This window comes from Macaca mulatta, chromosome 10 (genome assembly GCF_049350105.2).
Source record: "Macaca mulatta isolate MMU2019108-1 chromosome 10, T2T-MMU8v2.0, whole genome shotgun sequence".
Classification (NCBI taxonomy): domain Eukaryota; kingdom Metazoa; phylum Chordata; class Mammalia; order Primates; family Cercopithecidae; genus Macaca; species Macaca mulatta.
In genome coordinates, this window is record NC_133415.1 from 80,072,183 (window position 1) to 80,090,688 (window position 18,506).

General features: G+C 39.2%; 1 protein-coding gene across 2 annotated transcripts in view; it reads left to right on the forward strand.

Annotated features, from left to right (window-relative positions):
* Window positions 1-18,506, forward strand: part of RNF24 (ring finger protein 24) — a 92,856-nt gene that overhangs the window by 33,672 nt on the left and 40,678 nt on the right. The window contains exon 2 of one of the 2 annotated variants that reach the window (XM_028828216.2): window positions 10,366-10,434. The exons of the other annotated variant lie outside the window; for it this stretch is intronic. Coding sequence (XP_028684049.1) covers window positions 10,379-10,434 — 56 coding nt within the window. The 5' untranslated portion in view covers window positions 10,366-10,378. The remainder of the gene's footprint in view (window positions 1-10,365; window positions 10,435-18,506) is intronic. 2 annotated transcript variants of the gene reach the window in all.

Here is an 18,506-nt window from a genome sequence, read left to right on the forward strand (position 1 = left end):
ACTCACCAAAATAACAAACATCTGAAATTTTTAAAAATATTCAAGTAGACAAACTTCAATTATGGTAAACAAATTAAAGATAGCACCTCAGGCTTGATTTTAGAACTGTGGAACAGCAGCAAAGAGAAAAGCTGTGCACAAACCCAGAGAAAACAATGGTAGCAGAAGAAACAGAAAAAATCCAAACTGCGAAGAAATTGGAATTTTCAATAACAGGGCTGGAAAGGATAAAAAAACACAAAGGCTATTAAAAGGAACTGATCAGGGAAAAAAAATAAGTAAATTAAAGGAACTGGTCAGGCATGGTGCCACACATCTGTAGGCCCAGCTACTCTGGAGACTGAAGCAGGAGGATTGCTGGAGCCCAGGAGTTCAAGTCCAGCCAAAGCAACATAGTGAGACCATTTCTCAAACAAACAAATATATACATACATACATACATATATACATCTGGTTAGAATTAGGTGAAAAAAAGCTAAAACACTGCAATGAAACATACTTTAAAATCACAACATCCTTTGATAAAAAAGTAATCAAAATAATGAGGTAGTCAGTAAAATTAAGGCTAAATGGAAAGATCCCGATTAAAACATAGATGGAATAGACAAATTGATTATGGCAATTCCAATAGACATAGTTTTTTGTTGTTGTTCCCCCAACTGTCCTTTAAATAATGGGAAGGGGTGTAAATAAGAGGAAGCCCCAGAAAAGGAAACATTAAAGAAGTTACTGTAGAAAAATAGACTTTTGCCTAAAGACTGAGAGGTTTCGGAGTTACTTCTTTCCAGATTTGGTACTTAAAGACAGAATACCCAGATACCTAATTATCAGTGTCTTAAAACTAGAAAGAAGTCTTCTGGTGTATACTGAGATTTGAAAGAAAGAAAAAAAAAACTTGAAAGAAAGAAGAGTTATCCTCTGAAGAATGAAAAAACAAGGATAACCTCAAACTTTAAACAATAGAGAGAAGATACTCTTAGAAAAATATTTATGGAACGCCAGCCAATTTCTTGCCTAGCTGTCTGCCTTTTGAAGATAAAAGATGTTTGAACCCTGATCTCTTTTTCCCTGGTGGAACCCCGATATCTGTTTCAAATAATTAAGTTTACAGATTATAAAAGATCATAAAAGACTGGGAATACAGAGGGAGACCTTTGAAATATGAGTTGTAGAGACTGGAGCACCTTAAGTGAGGCAGTGATATCATTCAGGAGGGCCAGCTTAGGTGCTGAGGCTCAAAATCTCTCAGTGCAGGGTATCCACCGGAGGTGCTGCATTACAGTATCTGGTCCTCAAATATCCAGAAATGCAGCCTTGCCAGGGATGACTAGGTCCCAGGAAAATCTTGCTAACCAAAGCTCACAAGAGGCCATAAAGGTACTCAATGAAGAAGTGCGTTATTTCTAATTTGCTAAAAGCTTTCTTTCTTTTTTTTGAAGAGATAGGGTCTAGCCCTGTTGCCAAGACTGGAGTACAGTGGTATGATCTGGTCATAGCTCACCACAGACTCCAATTCCTGGGCTCAAGCAATCCTCCCACCTTAGCCTCCTGAGTAGCTAGGACTACAGGTGTACCCCACCTTGCCTGGGTCTTGCTATATTGCTCAGACTGGTATCAAACGCCCAGGCTCAAGTTGTCCTGCTACCCTGCTACCCCAGCCTCCCAAAACACTGGGATTACTGGCATGAGCCACTGTGCCCAGGCTTTTTCACTTTTTTTTTTTTTTCCTTGAGACCAAGTCTTCCTCTGTCACCCAGGCTGGAGTACAGTGGCGCAATCTCGGCTCACTGCAACCTCCACCTCCTGGGTTCAAGTGATTCTCCTGCCTCAGCCTCCCAAGTGTCTGGGACTACAGGTGCACATCACCATGCCCAGCTAATTTTTGTATTTTTAGTAGAGATAGGGTTTCACCATGTTGGCCAGGCTGGTCTCAAACACCTGACCTCAGGTGATCTGCCCGCCTTGGCCTCCCAGAGTGCTGGGATTACAGATGTGAGTCACCACGCCTGGCTGATATGTATTTTTATAATTATTTTAGGTGATATATAAATAAAAAGATTACACAGAAAGTCACTCTGTTTAGTTGTCTTGGTGTATATTTCGCAGCTAGTTTTTCTTGGAGAGCTCACTGCTCCAAGCTGGGTATTCTGTGGGTACTTTATTAAGATTTACTTATATGGCAGTTAGTTGCACTTGCACTAAAATTTTTTCTAGGTTAGGCTGCAAAATAAATATACAAAGAAGTAGCTTCTTTAAATGCTAGGAATAACCAGTTTAGAAAATATAAAGGAAAAAAGATTCCATTTATAATACGTATAGGCAAATGTATATATGGTAACTAGGGATAAACTAAAGTCCAAAACCTGTATGAATAAGCTATACAAATCTACTGAAAGTAGTAAAATAAAACTAGAATAAATGAAAAAACAAATCATGTGCCTGGATGTAAAGACCTCCCTTAGTCCATTTGTGCTGCCATAACAGAATACTACAGACTGAGAAATTTATAATGAACAGGAATTTATTTCTTAGAGTTCTAGAAGCCAAGAAGTTCACAATCAACAAGATACTGGCATCTGGCAAGGTACCTGCTGCATCATAGCATGGTGGAAGGCATCACATTGCAGAAGGTCAGAGATGAGAGAAAGGGAAAGACAGGGAGAAACAAACACAAAAGGGGTCCGAACTCTTCCTTTTATAAGGAACCCACTCCCTTGGTAATGGCATTAATTCATTCATGAAGGCAGATCCCTCGTAGCCTAATCACCTATTAAAGGTCTCACTTTGTTTGTAGAGACAGGGTCTCACTCTGTCACGCAGGCTGGATGGAGTACATCGGCACAATCACAGCTCACTGCAGCCTTGACCTCTTGGGCCTAAGCAGTCCTTCCACCTCAACATCCCAAGTAGCTGGGACCACAGGCATGTGCCGCCACACCTGGCTACTGATTTTTTTAATTTTGTAGAGACAGGGTCTCCCTATGTTGCCCAGGCTAGTCAGGGACTCTTGGGCTCAAGGAATCCTTCTGCCTTGGCCTCCCAAAGTGCTGGGATTATAGGTGTGAGTCACTGCAGCAGGCTCCCACCTCTCTTTTTTTTTTTTTTTGAGATGGAGTCTCACCCTGTTGGCCCAGGCTGGTGCGCAAAATGGCACCATCTAGGCTCACTGCAACTTCTGCCTCCCGGGTTCAAGCAATTCTCTTGCCTCAGGCTCCCGAATAGCTGGGATTACAGGCACGCACCAGCACGCGTGGCTAATTTTTTTGTATCTTTAGTAGAGACGGGGTTTCACCACATTGGCCAGGCTGGTCTCGAACTCCTGACCTCATGATCCACCTGCCTCAGCCTCCCAAAGTGCTGGGATTACAGATGTGAGCCACCGCGCCCAGCCCTCTATCTCTTAATACTGTTAAAATGGTTATTAGGTTTCAAGATGAGTTTGGGAGGGAACAGATATTCAGACTATAGCAAGACCCATTCTCCCCAAAATAAGCAATAAATTTAATGTACTTTCAATTAGCTTCACAATAGCATTGATTGATTGATTGATTGATTGAGAGAGAGAGAGAGACTGACAGGGTCTCACCCTGTTGCCCAGGCTGGAGTGCAGTGGTACGATTAGGGCTCACTGCTCCTGGGCTCAGGTCATCCTCCCACCTCAGCCCGCTAAGTAGCTGGGACCATAGACATGCACCACCATGCCAAGCTAATTTTTATATTTTTCGTAGAGACGGGGTTTTACCTGTCGTCCGGGCTGATCTTGAACGCCTGAGCTCAAGTGATCTGCCCACCTCTGCCTCCCCAAGTGCTGGGATTACAGGCATGAGTTACTGTGCCCGGCCCAATAGAATATTTTAAAGACTTGTTTAGGCCGGGCGCGGTGGCTCAAGCCTGTAATCCCAGCACTTTGGGAGGCTGAGACGGGCGGATCACGAGGTCAGGAGATCGAGACCATCCTGGCTAACACAGTGAAACCCCATCTCTACTAAAAATACAAAAACTTAGCCGGGCGAGGTGGCAGGCGCCTGTAGTCCCAGCTACTCGGGAGGCTGAGGCAGGAGAATGGCGTAAACCCGGGAGGCGGAGCTTGCAGTGAGCTGAGATCTGGCCACTGCACTCCAGCCTGGGTGACAGAGCGAGACTCCGTCTCAAAAAAAAAAAAAAAAAGACTTGTTTAGCTGAAAAAAAGATTTTATAAGAATAGCCTTGAAAATATTAAAGAGGAAGAATAATGATGAAAATATTGCCCTAGCATATATGAATTAGTGGTATGCTAATTTATATGTAATGTATGTATGTAAAAATACAAAAAAATTAGTTGGGTGTGGTGGCACATGCCTGTAGTCCCAGCTACTGGGGAAGCTGGGGCAGGAGAATCAGTTGAACCCGGGAGGTGGAGGTTGCAGTGAGCTGAGATGGCGCCACTGCACTCTAGCCTGAAGACAGAGCAGGACTCTGTCTCAAAAAAAAAAAAAAAAGTGACTCTGAAAAAGGTAGAACTTTAAGACAGTGGAGAAAGAATTTTATAAATGCTGTTGGAATAGTTGACTAAATTGGAAAAACCATTTTAGGTTTTTTTTCCATGCCATAAATTCAAGATGGATTAAACATTTAAATTTAAGGTACAAAACTACGCAAATGAAAGAGAATATAAGTGGGTATTTCTGTCATCTGATGTGGGGAAACCAAAGATAGAAATCGTAAAGCAGGGGCACAAACTCAGTGCCAACAGAAGCCAGGCAAGAAATTGAATCAGCCAAATACACTTGGTAGAAAGCAAAATCATGAATCCATCAATTTATTTTATTTTGTTTTTTTGATAGAGGTAGAAATATTTACATTGAGGAAAATAACAGCCTAAGCACAAATGGCAACCTGCATTTGGTCCAGAATTAGGAAGTGATAAGGAGTGGTAGAAATGGTGACAAATGGCGATTCTGTTGACATAGGGCCAGGCACACTTACACTGTAACCCATGAGCATTCAGCACCGCACACACCCCCAACACACACACACACACACACACACACATTGCGCAACATGGCAGCCTGGGAGCAGAGGCCACTCAGCTCCAGGCTGTTTTTGCGGTGCAAGAATGGAGCCCAGGGTTATTAGATCTGACCTTTTTCTGTATAGAGCTGGAAATTGCTAATTTTATGTTAAATCTCCCAAATCTAAATTATCTTAATCTTTAAAACTTTGTATAGGCCAAAGTACTTTTTCAGGCCAGATTCAGTCCAGAGGCCTTGGGTTTATGAACTGTGCTGTAAAGTTGTGGTTTTAGTTTCCAGATTATGCTTACACCTTTAAATGAGTTGGGATGCTTTCCATCATTTTTTTCTATACTCTGGATCAGTTTACAGTAGTTCCCCCTCATTTTCAGTTTCACTTTCTGCAGTTTCAGTTACCCATGGTCAACTGTAGTCTGAAAATATTAAATGGAAAATTCCCAAAACAATTTGTAAGTTTTAGATTGTTCACCATTCTGAATAGTGTAATGAAATCTCAAGCTGTTGTGCTCACTGCATCTCATCTAGGACGTGGATCATCCTGTGCCCAGTGTCTACATGCTGTGTACACTACCTGCCCATTAGGGTCTTGGTTATCAGTTCAAAAAAACATAGGGCTCAGTACTATCCAGGTTTTCAGGCATCCAGTGGGGGTCTCTGAACATATCCACTGTCGATAAGCAGGGACTACTGTACATAGCAGACTGCTTATCTATGCAAGTTTGGCGAGTTCTACCTTCATTGCCATTAGGGTCTGAAGCCTTTTTTGTGAAGATATTTCTATATTTTCAAGTTTTCTTCTTGAGCCAGTTTTGGTTATATTCCTATAAAGTCTATTCTAGATTTTAAAACTAGTACTCAAATTATCTCATGGATGTTTTTAAATCTCTGCATAAGAATATTTTTTATCTGTCTCATTCTTAGTGTTTTGGTTAGTTGATTTCAATTCCTTTCATTGTTTTGTTTTAATTCATACATTTTTGTTTGACCTTTATTAATTCCTTCTTCTGGCTTATTTTGTTTGATTTGTTCTTTTTCTACTTTCCAGAATTGAATTCTTGTGTCCATTTATTTTCATTATTATTTTTTAGATTGATAATACAATCAGTTACACTTCCACACCTACACAGTAGCCTGTAAGAATACTTTTCCCACGTTGAAGGTTATGGATTTTTCTCTTAGTATGAGACTTTTTTCCCACAATGTGATTAACTTTCAAATGGTCTGTGATTTGTTTTAGTTACTTACTAGACAGAAGTTATTTTATTTTATTTTATTTTTTTGAGGTGGAGTTTCACTCTTGTCACCTAGATTGGACTGCAATGGCACAATCTCTGCTCACTGCAACCTCCGCTTCCTGGATTCAAGGGATTCTCCTGTCTCAGCCTCCTGAGTAGCTGGGATTACAGGCACCCACCACCACACCTGGCTAATTTTTGTATTTTTAGTAGAGACGGGGTTTCACCATGTTGGCCATGCTGCTCTCGAACTCCTGACCTCAGGTGATCTGCCCACCTTGGCCTCCCAAAGTGCTGCACTGAGATTACAGCTATGAGCCACCACACCCGGCCTAAAGTCATTTTAAAGATTATTTTTTAAATTTATAAGTAGTTTCCTTTTGTTTATCTTTTTATTGAGTTAATTTTACACATTGTAGTCACATATTGTGGCCTCTAAGAGCTCTGTTCTTTGGACTGTTCCTATGGCATAATAAATAATTTATCTAAATGTAGATGTTCCAGATTCATTTGAAAAGGTGTTTTCTTTGTTAAGACACAAAGTTATTTATACATACACACACACTCTATATAGATAAAATACAAAAATTAGCTGGGTGTGGTGGCGCACACCTGTAATCCCAGCTACTCAGGATGCTGAGGTTGCAGTGAGCCGAGATGGCACCACTGCACTCTAGCCTGGGTGAGAGAGTGAGACTCCATCTCAAAAAAAAAAAAAAAATCTAGTTTTATTCATTTCATAGTGTTTGGAATACAACAAAGTATTAACTACAGTTTCCCTATTGCACTATAAAATACTAGAACTTATTCTTTGTACCTGACTGTATTTTTGTACCCATTAACCGACTTCTCTTCATCCTAGAGTCTTTCTGGGGTTTTTGTGTGTGTGCCAAATGGTGGGAGCTAGAGCCTTTTTAAATAGGAGGATTTAAACCACTTATTTTTCTCATGATTGAGTTTTCATTTTGTTCCTACCGTTTTATTTTATATTTCTATCATTTGCTTTCTTATGACTCCCCTTCTTCCCCTTTTTACCCTATATTTTGCTGAAATTATCCAGATTTCTTTGCTGCTTTTTCCTCTCTGCTAGTTATGAAAATTACATGTACTATTTGTGGCTCCCTACATTTTAAAATACATATTTAGATTTATACTTCTGTAACAACTTTTTAAATTAAGTAGTTATAACTTTTCAAAATAAAACTATTAGCACAACTTAACTTTCTTCTCCCCATTCATCTTCCATGCTTTGCTGACATAATCTGAAGCCTTAATCTAGATTACTGTGGGGGGTTTTAATTAGTGGAATGATTACATACCTATATAGAGAGAAAGAAGTGTACTTATGTGTCTAAAAATGTCTTTTTCCTTCTTTCTTTCTTTTTTTTTCTATACAAATGAAAGATAGTTTGGCTGGATATACAGTTCTAGCATCATAGTTCTTTTCCATCAGACCTGTATAGATGTTGCTCCATTGTATATTTTTTAATTAAAATTTTTATTTTGAGATAACTGTAGACTCACATACAGCTATAATAAACAGTACAGAAAGATCCTATGTACTCTTTTCACAATTTCCTGTAATGATAACATCTTGTAAAACTATAGTATAATATCATAACCAGGATATTAATTTTGATACAGTCAACATACAGAAGGTTTCCATCACATCAGGGATTTCTTATAGTACATCAAGATAAGTGTACTTATACAGTATGTAACCTTTTGGGATTGGCTTTTTTCATTCACCATAATTATCTGGAAAGTGATTCTGATTATTGCATCTATCCGTAGTTTGTTTCTTTTTATTGCTGAGTGGCATTTGATGATGTGCATACCCAAGTTTGTTTAATCATTCACCCATTGAATGATATTTGGGTTGTTTCTAATTTTAGACCATTACAGATAGAGCTGCCATGAACATTTGTGTTGAGGTTTATATGTGAACATAGGTCTTCACTTTCCTGGAATAAATACCCAGGAGTGCAACTGCTGAGTTGTATGGCAGTTGCATGTTTAATTTTACAAGAAACTGATAAACTATTTTCCAGGGTGGCTATACCATATTATATTACCACCACCAAGATAAAATGCTCTAGTTTCTCTGCATTCTTGCCAGCATTTGGTGGTGTTACAACTTTTTACTTTAGCCATTCTGATAGGTATAATTTAGTAATTTCTCATTGTGGCTTTACATTCTATTTCCCGAATAGCTAATGATTTTGAACATACGTTTGTGTACTTATTTACCATCTGTATATTCCTTTTGGTGAAATATCTCTTTTGCCCATTTTCTAATTGAATTGTTTCCTAGGGCTGCCTTAACAAAGTGCCATAAACTGGGTGGGTTAAAACAACAGAAAATCTATTGTCTCACAATTCTGGGGTTTAGAAGTCTGAAATCAAGATGTTGGTGGCCGGGCACAGTGGCTCACACCTGTGATCCCAACACTTTGGGAAGCCAAGGTAGGCAGATCACTTGAGTCTAGAAGTTCAAGACCAGCCTGACCAACATGGTGAAACCCCGTCTCTACTAAAAATACAAAAATTAACAGAGCATAGTGGTGCGCTCCTGTAGTCCCAGCTACTAGGGAGGCTGAGGCAGGAGAATCACTTGCAAAAAATAAATAAATAAATAAATAAATAAATAAATAAATAAATAGCAAGGTTGTTCTGTCTGAGGGCTCTGAGAAAGGATTTGTTCATGCCTTTCTTCAAACTGCTGATGACAGCCAGCAATCCTTCAGTCTCTGCTTCTTACAATATCACACAGCATTCTCTCCTCCTATATCTCTCTGTCTCTTTTCCTCTTCTTATAAAGACACCAATCATATTGGATTATTCTAGTGTAACTTTAACTTCTTAATTACATCTTCAACACCCCTATTTTCAAATAAAGTCACATTCAAAGGTACTGGGAGTTACACCTTCACCATATCTTTTTGAGAACACAATTCAATCCATAATTGGTTGGTTTTTTACTATTGAGTTTTGTGTTTAGATATTAGCCCTTTGTCAGGTGTATGGTTTGCAAATATATTTTTCCTGGTCTTTTGCTTCTTTCTTCATCCTCTTGACAGAGTCTTTCAAGGCCAAAAAAATTTTCATTTCAATGAAGTCCAATGTATCCATTTTTCCTTTTATACTCTTTGCTTTTGGTGTCAAGTCTGGAACTTTTTGCCTAATCCTAGATTCCAAATATCTTCCCTTAGGTTTTTTGTAACTATATCATTGTTTTGCATTTTAAGTTTAAGTACAGGATCTATTTTGAGTTGTTTTTTGTGTGTGAGGTTAAGATCAAGATTCAGTTTTTTTTGCCTGTGGATGTCCCATTGTTCCAGCACTAATTGTTGAAAAGACTATATAGTCTCTCTATTGAGAAAGGATTGCACATTTCTCAAAAATCATTTGGGCTTATTTGTGTAGGTCTATTTCTGGGTTCTTCATTTTGTTCCATTGACCCATGTGTCTGTCCTTTTGCCAAAACCAATCAGTGTCTTTATTAAGCTATGAGTCCTTATATTGAATAGACTGATTCCTCTCCCTTTAGTCTTCTTTTTTCAAAATTGCTTTAGCTATTTTATTTCCTTGTCTTTCTTTCTGTCTACATTTGTTAAACTTGTCTATGTCTACAAGAAAAATTGCTGGGATTTTGATAGGAATTATGTTAAACCTATATATCAATTTGGAGAGAATATCTTTCCTATGCTGAGTCTTCAGATCCATGAACACAGTATGTCTCTGCATTTATTTAGATCTTACTTGACTCCTTTAATCAGCGTTTTGTCATTTTTAGCATATAAGTCCTGTACATATCTAATGTCTTATTAAATTTAATTCCTTGTATTTTTTTTTGAACAATGGTAAATGTCATTGTATTTATAATTTCAGTGTTCATATGTTCATTGCTAATTTATAAAAATACAGTTGATTTTTATATGTGTATCTGGTATCCTGCAACCTTGCTGAACTCATTTATTAGTTTTAGAAATTTTTTTGAAGATTCTTTGGGATTTTGTTGTTGTAGATGTTGATGTTGGCAAATAGGCGCGGTTTAATTTCTTCCTTTCTGATGTGTATGCCTTTTATTCCCTTTTCTACCTTATTGCACTGGCTAGAACTTCCAGCACTATGTTGAATAAGAGTGGTGAGAGCAGATATCCTGCCTTGTTCCCGGTCTTAGGGGGGTAAGTATTCAGTCTTTCACAATTAAGAATAATATTAGCTGTACAGTTTTTGTTGTTATTGTTTGGTTGGTTTTTGCTGGTTTGTTTTTTGTAGATGGTTTTTAACATGTTGAAGAAGTTCTCTTCCATTTCTATTTCTGGGAGTTTTTTCATTTCTGTTTGCTGATGTTTGTGAAATGTGTTTTTTTTAAATCAGTTAATATGACCATGTGATTTTTCTTCTTTAGCCATTTAATATGGGTAGATTACTTTGAGTTTTTTTTTTTTTTTTTTTTTTTTTTTAATATTAAGCCAGCCCTGAATCTCTTGAATAAACCTTACTTGGTCATGGTGTTGTAAAACTATTTACATATTGCCAAATTCTACTTGCTAATATTTTGTTAAGAATTTTTGTGTCTGTATTTGCCAGATACTGTCTTTATCTGGTTTTGATATCAAGATCACATTGGCTTCAAAAAATGCTTTGAGAAATGTTCCCTCCCATTCTCTGCAAAAGATTGTCAAGGATTTGTGCTCATTCTTACTTCAACCTTTGGTAGAATTCTCTGGTAAAAGCATCTTGGCCTGGAGCTTTCTTTTTTGTGAATTTTTAAATGACTAATTCAGTTTCTTTGATAGTTATAAAACTGTTCACATTATCTATCTTATATCGGGTGAGTTTTTGTAGTTTGTGTTTTTTGAGGAATTGGTCTGTTTTATTTATATTACTAAATTTATGTCTGTATATGTGTGTATACCCTTCTTATCCTTTTGATGTCTGCAGTGTCTATAGTGATCTCTCCTATTTAATTGTTGATATAGGTAATTTGTGTCTTCTCTCTCTCTTTTTTTTTTTTTTTTGGTCATTCTTCCTAGAGATTTGTCAGTGTTATTGATCATTTCAAAGAACAGACTCAGGTTTTTGTTTCATTGATTTTTCTCTGTTGTTTTCCTGTTTCTCAATTTAATTGGTTTCTGTTATTTACTATTTCTTTTTTCCTGATTAACTTGCCCTTTTTCTAGATTCTTGATGTAGGAGTTTAGATTATTGATTTGAGATTTTCTTATTTTCTTATGTGTGCATTTAGTGCTATGAATTACCCACTCAGCACTGCTTTACCTATGTCTCTCAAATTTTGATGTGTTGTATTTTCATTTTCTTTTTTTTTATTTTGAGACGGAGTTTTGTGCATGTCACCCAGGCTGGAGTGCCATGGCATGATCTCAGCTCACTGCAACCTCCACCTCCAGTGTTCAATCAATTCCTCTGCCTCAGCCTTCCAAGTAGCTGGGATTACAGGCACCTGCCACCACACCTAGCTAATTTTTGTGTTTTTAGTAGAGACGGGGTTTCACCATGTTGGCTAGGCTGGTCTCAAACTCCTGACCTCAGGTGAACCACCCGCCTCGACCTCCCAAAGTGCTGGGATTACAGGTGTAAGCCATTGTGCCGGCTCCCCGCCCCCCCCCCTTTTTTTTTTTAACTGAGACGGAGTCTTGCTCTGTTGTCCAGGTTGGAGTACAGCAGTGCAATGTCGGCTCACTGCAATCTCCGCCGCCAGGGTTCAAGCGATCCTCATGCCTCAGCCTCCTGAGTAACTGGAACTACAGGTGCGTGCCACCACGCCCGGCTAATTTTTTTGTATTTTTAGTAGAGATGGGGTTTCACCATGTTGGCCAGTCTGGTCTTTTTTTTTTTTTTTTTTTTTTGAGACGGAGTCTTGCTCTGTCGCCCAGGCTGGAGTGCAGTGGCCAAATCTCAGCTCACTGCAAGCTCCACCTCCTGGGTTTATGCCATTCTCCTGCCTCAGCCTCCCGAGCAGCTGGGACTACAGGCGCACGCCACCTCGCCCGGCTAGATTTTTGTATTTTTTAGTAGAGACGGGGTTTCACTGTGTTAACCAGGATGGTCTCGATCTCCTGACCTTGTGATCCGCCTGTCTCGGCCTCCCAAAGTGCTGGGATTACAGGCTTGAGCCACCGCGCCCGGCCTGGCCAGTCTGGTCTTGAACTCCTGACCTCAGGTGATCTGCCTGCCTCGGCCTCCCAAAATGCTGGGATTACAGGCGTGAGCCACCACACCCAGCCTGTATTTTCACTTTCAATCAATTCAGTGTATTTTTTAAAATTTCTTTTAAGACCTCTTTTTAACTTATAGATTAGTTAAAAGTGTGTTGATTAGTTTCTAAGTGTTTGAATATTTTCTTGCTACCTTTCTGTTATAAATGTCTAGTTTGATTCAACTATGTCCAGTTACACACTCTATATGACTTTGATTTTTGAAAGTTTGTTTGAGATTTGTTTTATGACTAGGGATGTGGTCTGTCCTGGTGTAGGTGCCATGGGTATTTGAAAATAATGTATATTTTGCTGTTGCTCGGTAGAGTGCTCTATAAATTTTGAGTAGATCCTGTTGTCTAATTGTGTTTTTGAATTTTTCTTTATCCTTGCTGGTTTTCTAGTTGTTTCATCAGTTGTTGAGAGATGGTTTTGAAGTCTTTGAGTATAATTATAGATTTGTTTATATCTCCTTTCAGTTCAGTCAGTTTTTACTTCACAAGTTTTGCAGCTCTGTTGTTTTGTGCATGCACATTTAGGATTGCTATGTATTTTTCATGGGTTGACCATTTTATCATTATGTAATGTTTCTTTCTCTCTCTGGTAATTTTATTTGCTCTGAAGTCTGCTTTGATGTTTATATAGCCACTCCTGCTTTCTTTTGATTAATGCTTGCATTACATATCTTTTTCTGTCCTTTTCAATGTGCATGTATCATTATTTTTAAAGTGAGTTTCATGTAGACAGCATATTATTGGGTGATGTTTTTTAATTCATTCTGTCAATCTCTGTGTTTTAATTGGCGTATTTAAACCATTTATACTTAAGCTTGCCATTTTAAACTTTGTTTTCTGTTTGTTTTCATTGTTTTTTGTTTCTGTTACTTGAATAATTTTTTGAAGTTCTTTTTGATTTTTTGTAGTGTTTCGAGTGTATGTCTTTGTATAGTTTTCTTACTGAATGCTGTAGGCATTATATTATATATGCAGTCTACTAGTATACTTTACCAGTTCAGGCTAGAAATCTTACCTCTTTTTATGTCCCTTTATCCTCCCTTATTTTTAATATGCTCATCTTAAATATTTCCTCTGAATACATTTAGAACCGGGTTGGAGAATTATAAGTTTTCTTCAACCATTGAATGTGATTTAGAAAACTCAAGAGAAGGAAGTTTATGGTATTTACCCTTATATTTGTTTACCATGTTGTTTCTTCCTTCTTGATGTTCCAAGGTTCCTTTTCTTATTTCCTTTCTGTTAAGACAGCTTCCTTTAGTCACTCTTTAAGAGTAGATCTGCTAGCAACAAATTCCCTTTGTTTTCCTTCATGCAAGGCTGTCTTGATTTCCTGTTTCATTCCTGAAGGGTATTTTTGCTGGATGTAGGATTTTGGGTTGAAGGCTCTTTTCTTTCAGCACTTGAAAAATGTGTTCCTTCCTTTTGGCCTCCATTGTTTCTGATGAGAAATCTCTGCTTTCATATTATTTCCCCCAATGGTATCTCCTTAGTTGCTTTCAAGATTTTTATTGTTCTTTTAACTCAATTACCTCTGCAAAGAAAAAAAAAGATTTTGTTGTTGTTGTTGTTAGTTTTCAGAAGTTTGACTATGATGTGTCTTGTTGTAGATTTCTTTGGGTTTATTCTCTTTGGAGTTTGTTCAGCTTCTTAAATCTGTACATTTATGTACAGATTCCTCAGCTTCCCGAGTAGCTGGGATTACAGGTGCCCACCACCATGCCTGGATAATTTTTGTATTTTTAGTAGAGACAGAGTTTCACCATGTTTGCCAGGCTGGTCTCAAACTCCTGACCTCAAGTGATCCACACACGTTGGCCTCCCAAAGTGCTGGGATTACAGGCATCAGCCACCATGCCCAGCCCTGGTTCACTTATGCTTTCCCCTTTCTTCTCCGTTCTGCTGTTGGGCCCATCGCTTAGTTTTAGTTTTTTTATTTCAATTGTTGTGTTTTTCAGTTCTATAATTTCTATTGTGTTCCTCTTTATATCTTCTGTTTCTTTGCTGAGATTTTCAGTGTTTTCACTTGTTTCAAGCATGTTCATAAATGCTTGCTTAAACATTTTGATGATGGCTGCTTTAAAATCTTCATCAGATAATTTTAACATTTTTGTCATTGGCATTAACATCTGTTAATTGTCATTTCTCATTTGATTTATGATCTTCCTAGTGTTGATATGATGAGTAATTTTTAGTTGGAACCTGGACATTTTGTGTATTATGTTATGAGACTCTGGATTTTATTTAAACCTTCTGTGTTAACTGGCTTCCTCTGACACCAGTGGGTGTCAGTGAAACGGTGGGTTGTAATGCTGCTTCATTAATGCCAGGTAAAGGTAGAAGTCCAGGTTCCCTACTCAGCCTCTATTGACATGGGGGGCAAGGACAGGGCAGGAATGGAGTTCCAGCTCTCAACTAGGCTTTCACTGATACCTCTTTGGCTGGGACAGGTAGGAGTGCTTGTTGCCAGTTGGTGGTGGTAAAATCCTGATTCTTCACTAGATCTCCTCTGTCATCACCCCAGTGAGGACACTTTGTTACTGCTGGATAGGGGTAGAAGTCAGGGTCCACATGTAGTCTCCACTGATATCACTGAGGTGGAGCCTCATTTTCACCATGTTGGGTAAAAATTCCAGCTGGCCAACATGGTGAAACTCGGTCTCTACTAAAAATATAAAAATTAGCTGAGCGTGGGGGTGGGCGCCTGTAGTCCCAGCTACTCGGGAGGCTGAGGCAGGAGAATCGCTTGAACCCGGGAGGTGGAGGTTGCAGTGAGCCGAGATCACACCACTGCACTCCAGCCTGGCGACAGAGCAAGACTCCGTCTCAAACAAGCAAAAAGAAAACAAACAAACAACAACAACAAAAAAAATCCAGCTTCCTACTTGGCCTTTTCTAACACTATCCCAGCAAAATGGCTGGGGGCATCTTGTTACATCCTGGCAAGAGTGAAAATCTAGGCTCTGCCTTCAGCCTTTGCTGGCATGTCCGTAGGGGTGTGGCCATAGTTTTTTCTGGGTTGTTTAGCTGAAGTAGGGCAATTCTTGTTTAAAAGCTTTCAGTCTTGTTAGACTACTCCTTTTGTGATTCTTTGGCTAGAGAGAACAGGTTCATTGGGGCTTTTTTTTTTTCTGTCTTCACCTGTTGGCATTCTGGTTTGCCAACTTTGCCAGCTCTAAGTCTGGGATACAGGAGACAAATACAAAGCCCAGAGAACTCATTACCATGCTATTCCTTGGGTCCCCAGGCCCCTAGTTAGTGTGCTACCTTCTGTCCAACTTAATGTCCATGTTTTTTAGTTATATTTAGCTGGATAAATAGGGAAATGCATGTGTATGCCATCTTTCTGGAGTCAGAAGTCTACCTGACTGTCTTTTAATGGAGATACAGACAGTGATTCCATTATCTTTTATTGTTGTATTTTAGTTAATAATGAAAACTAACATTTCTCAAGTACCCAGTATGTGCCCAGGTGCTGTTCTAAGTGCTTTTCGTGTGTGGAGTCATTTAATTCCTTTAAAACTTTATGAAATAGTTACTAGTATTATTCTGTCTTATCAGATGAGGAAACTGAGACAGAAAAGATAAGTAACAAGCCCCAAATTACTGGCAAATCCATGGTTAAACCCCTGGCTTTCTGACTCCATAAGCCCACTCTAATACTCATGGCCTAAGATAAATCTCAAATCTATATGCTTTCCATTATAACAACTTTTTTTTTTTTTTTGAAACTTGTCACAGTTTTTCTATCATAGAATTCAGAAATTTTACTAGGATCTGTCTAAATATAGGTCTTATTTTTAAAATAATTCTCTCTAGAACCCAGCATATCCATTAGATCAGAAAGCTTAGGTCTTTCTACTGATCAGTGACATGTTTTTAAAATTTTTAATCTTTCCTCACATCCACCCACTCAAAAAAAGATTTTGCAGAAGGTGTTTCATGTGGTCATAAAGATACTCAATAAAGAACAAAGAAGTTAGTTCCTTCTAATATGCCAAAAGCTTTCTTTTTTAGAGATAGTCTTACTTTGTCACCCAGGCTGGAGCGTAGTGGCAGTATCATAGCTCGCTGTAACCTTGAATTCCTGGGCTCAAGTGATCCTCCCATCTTAGCCTCCAGAGTAACTAGTACTACAGGCATGTGCCACCATGCCCACCTAATTTTTTAATTTTTATTTTTATTTGTAGAGGTGGGGTCTCCCTATGTCTCCCAGGCTGGTCTCAAACCCCTGGCCTCGAGCAGTCCTCCCCCCTCAGCCTCCCAAAGTACTGGGGTTGCAGGCATATACCACTGCACCCAGGCCCCTTTCTGAGCAATTTTTTTTTCCTTTGAGATGGAGTCTCTCTGTGTCCCAGGCTGGAGTGCAATGGCGCCATCTCAGCTCACTGCAACCTCCGCCTCTGGGGTTGAACCTAATCTGCCTCAGTTTACTGAGAAGCTGGGATTACAGGCGCATGCCACCAGGCCCGGCTAATTTTTGTATTTTTAGTAGAGATAGGTTTCACCATATTGGCCAGGCTGGTCTCAAACTCCTGACCTCGTGATCTACCCGCCTGGGCCTCCCAAAGTGCTGTGGTTACAGGCGTGAGCCACCACACGCAGCCACATGTTACATTTTGTATTCTTTCTTTTTTTTTTTTTGTCGCCAGGCTGGAGTGCAGTGGCGTGATCTTGGCTTACTGCAACCTCTGACTCCATGGTTCAAGGGATTCCCCTGCCTCAGCCTCCCGAGTAGCTGAGATTACAGGCATGCGTCACCACGCCCAGCTAATTTTTGTATTTTTATAGAGACAGGGTTTCACCATATTGGCTAGGATGGTCTTGATCTCCTGACCTCGTGATCTGCCCGCCTCAGCCTCCCAACGTGCTGGGATTACAGGCGTGAGCCACCGTGCCTGGCACTTCTGAGAATTTTTGAAGCAAAACTAGAATACTGACTCCTGGGAAGATGATATGGTATTGTCCAGGGAATAGGAACTGATCTAAGAAAAATGTGGCTACCAAGCATGCTTTGAGGAATGCTACTGCAGCCCCATTTAGCTGTGGTGTATTGTGTTAAACTGAGGTCCTGTAGGCATCCAAATCTCAAGTAATCTGTCCCTCTTAGAACTTCTTTGTTCTAAGATTGCTGATAAAATACTCAAATCTTCTTGTCTTTTTTGTTTGTTTGTTTGGGTTTGGTTTTAATAAACTGACTGGGTGATTTGAAATTTAGGCTGAGGCTAGAGATTTCAAGAACTGAATTTACATAAGGGGAAAAAAAGGTTTTCACGTGAATGAAGTTGGAAATGCCAAGTAAGATACAACAGTGTGCTGTATGTTCTATTTCTCCTCTTTACTCCCACGAGGAGCAATTACTAAATAACTTACATGTGTAAGACTTCAATAGCAAAGAATGCATATTACTAAGATGATGAATATGTAGCCTTTTATAAATTAAAAGATTAATACTCCTGCTGAAAATACATTATGATGAAAATTTTGTAAAAACTAATGTATTACTAGATCAGGATTAACATCTTGGAATAATCTACCATCTACTTAAATTGTTGGTCCAACATATCAATTGTAGCAAAGCCATTTTATTTACTAAAACAAAGGGAGAAAAATTCCTAAAATATATGCTGCATCAACGTATCTTCTACCAGCCTAGATCCCTCTGGTAATTGGGGTTTATTAAAAGGCCCTGCTGGGTAGTGAGGACTCACAAAATTCTCAACATCCAGCCGCCAGCAGCACCAAGGCAGATGCCTCTTCCCTCTGATGACAGTGCTACCTCTACTGCTGTGTGTGTCTGAGTCTTTGTTCAGAATGCTACAAGAATTGTACCAATTTCGAGGACCTTGCAGAGCAACATTCCCACACCGCTGGCCTCACTCCTACCCAGCCTGTATTATTGGCTGCCTTTGGCCAGACAAGGTTTCTAGTTCCTGCGTCTGGAGGCCAGGTTGGCAGGCCACCTGATAGAAAGCTTCTCAGTGAGTGCAGAAGAGCTCCCTGTGGAAGGGGTACTTGGTT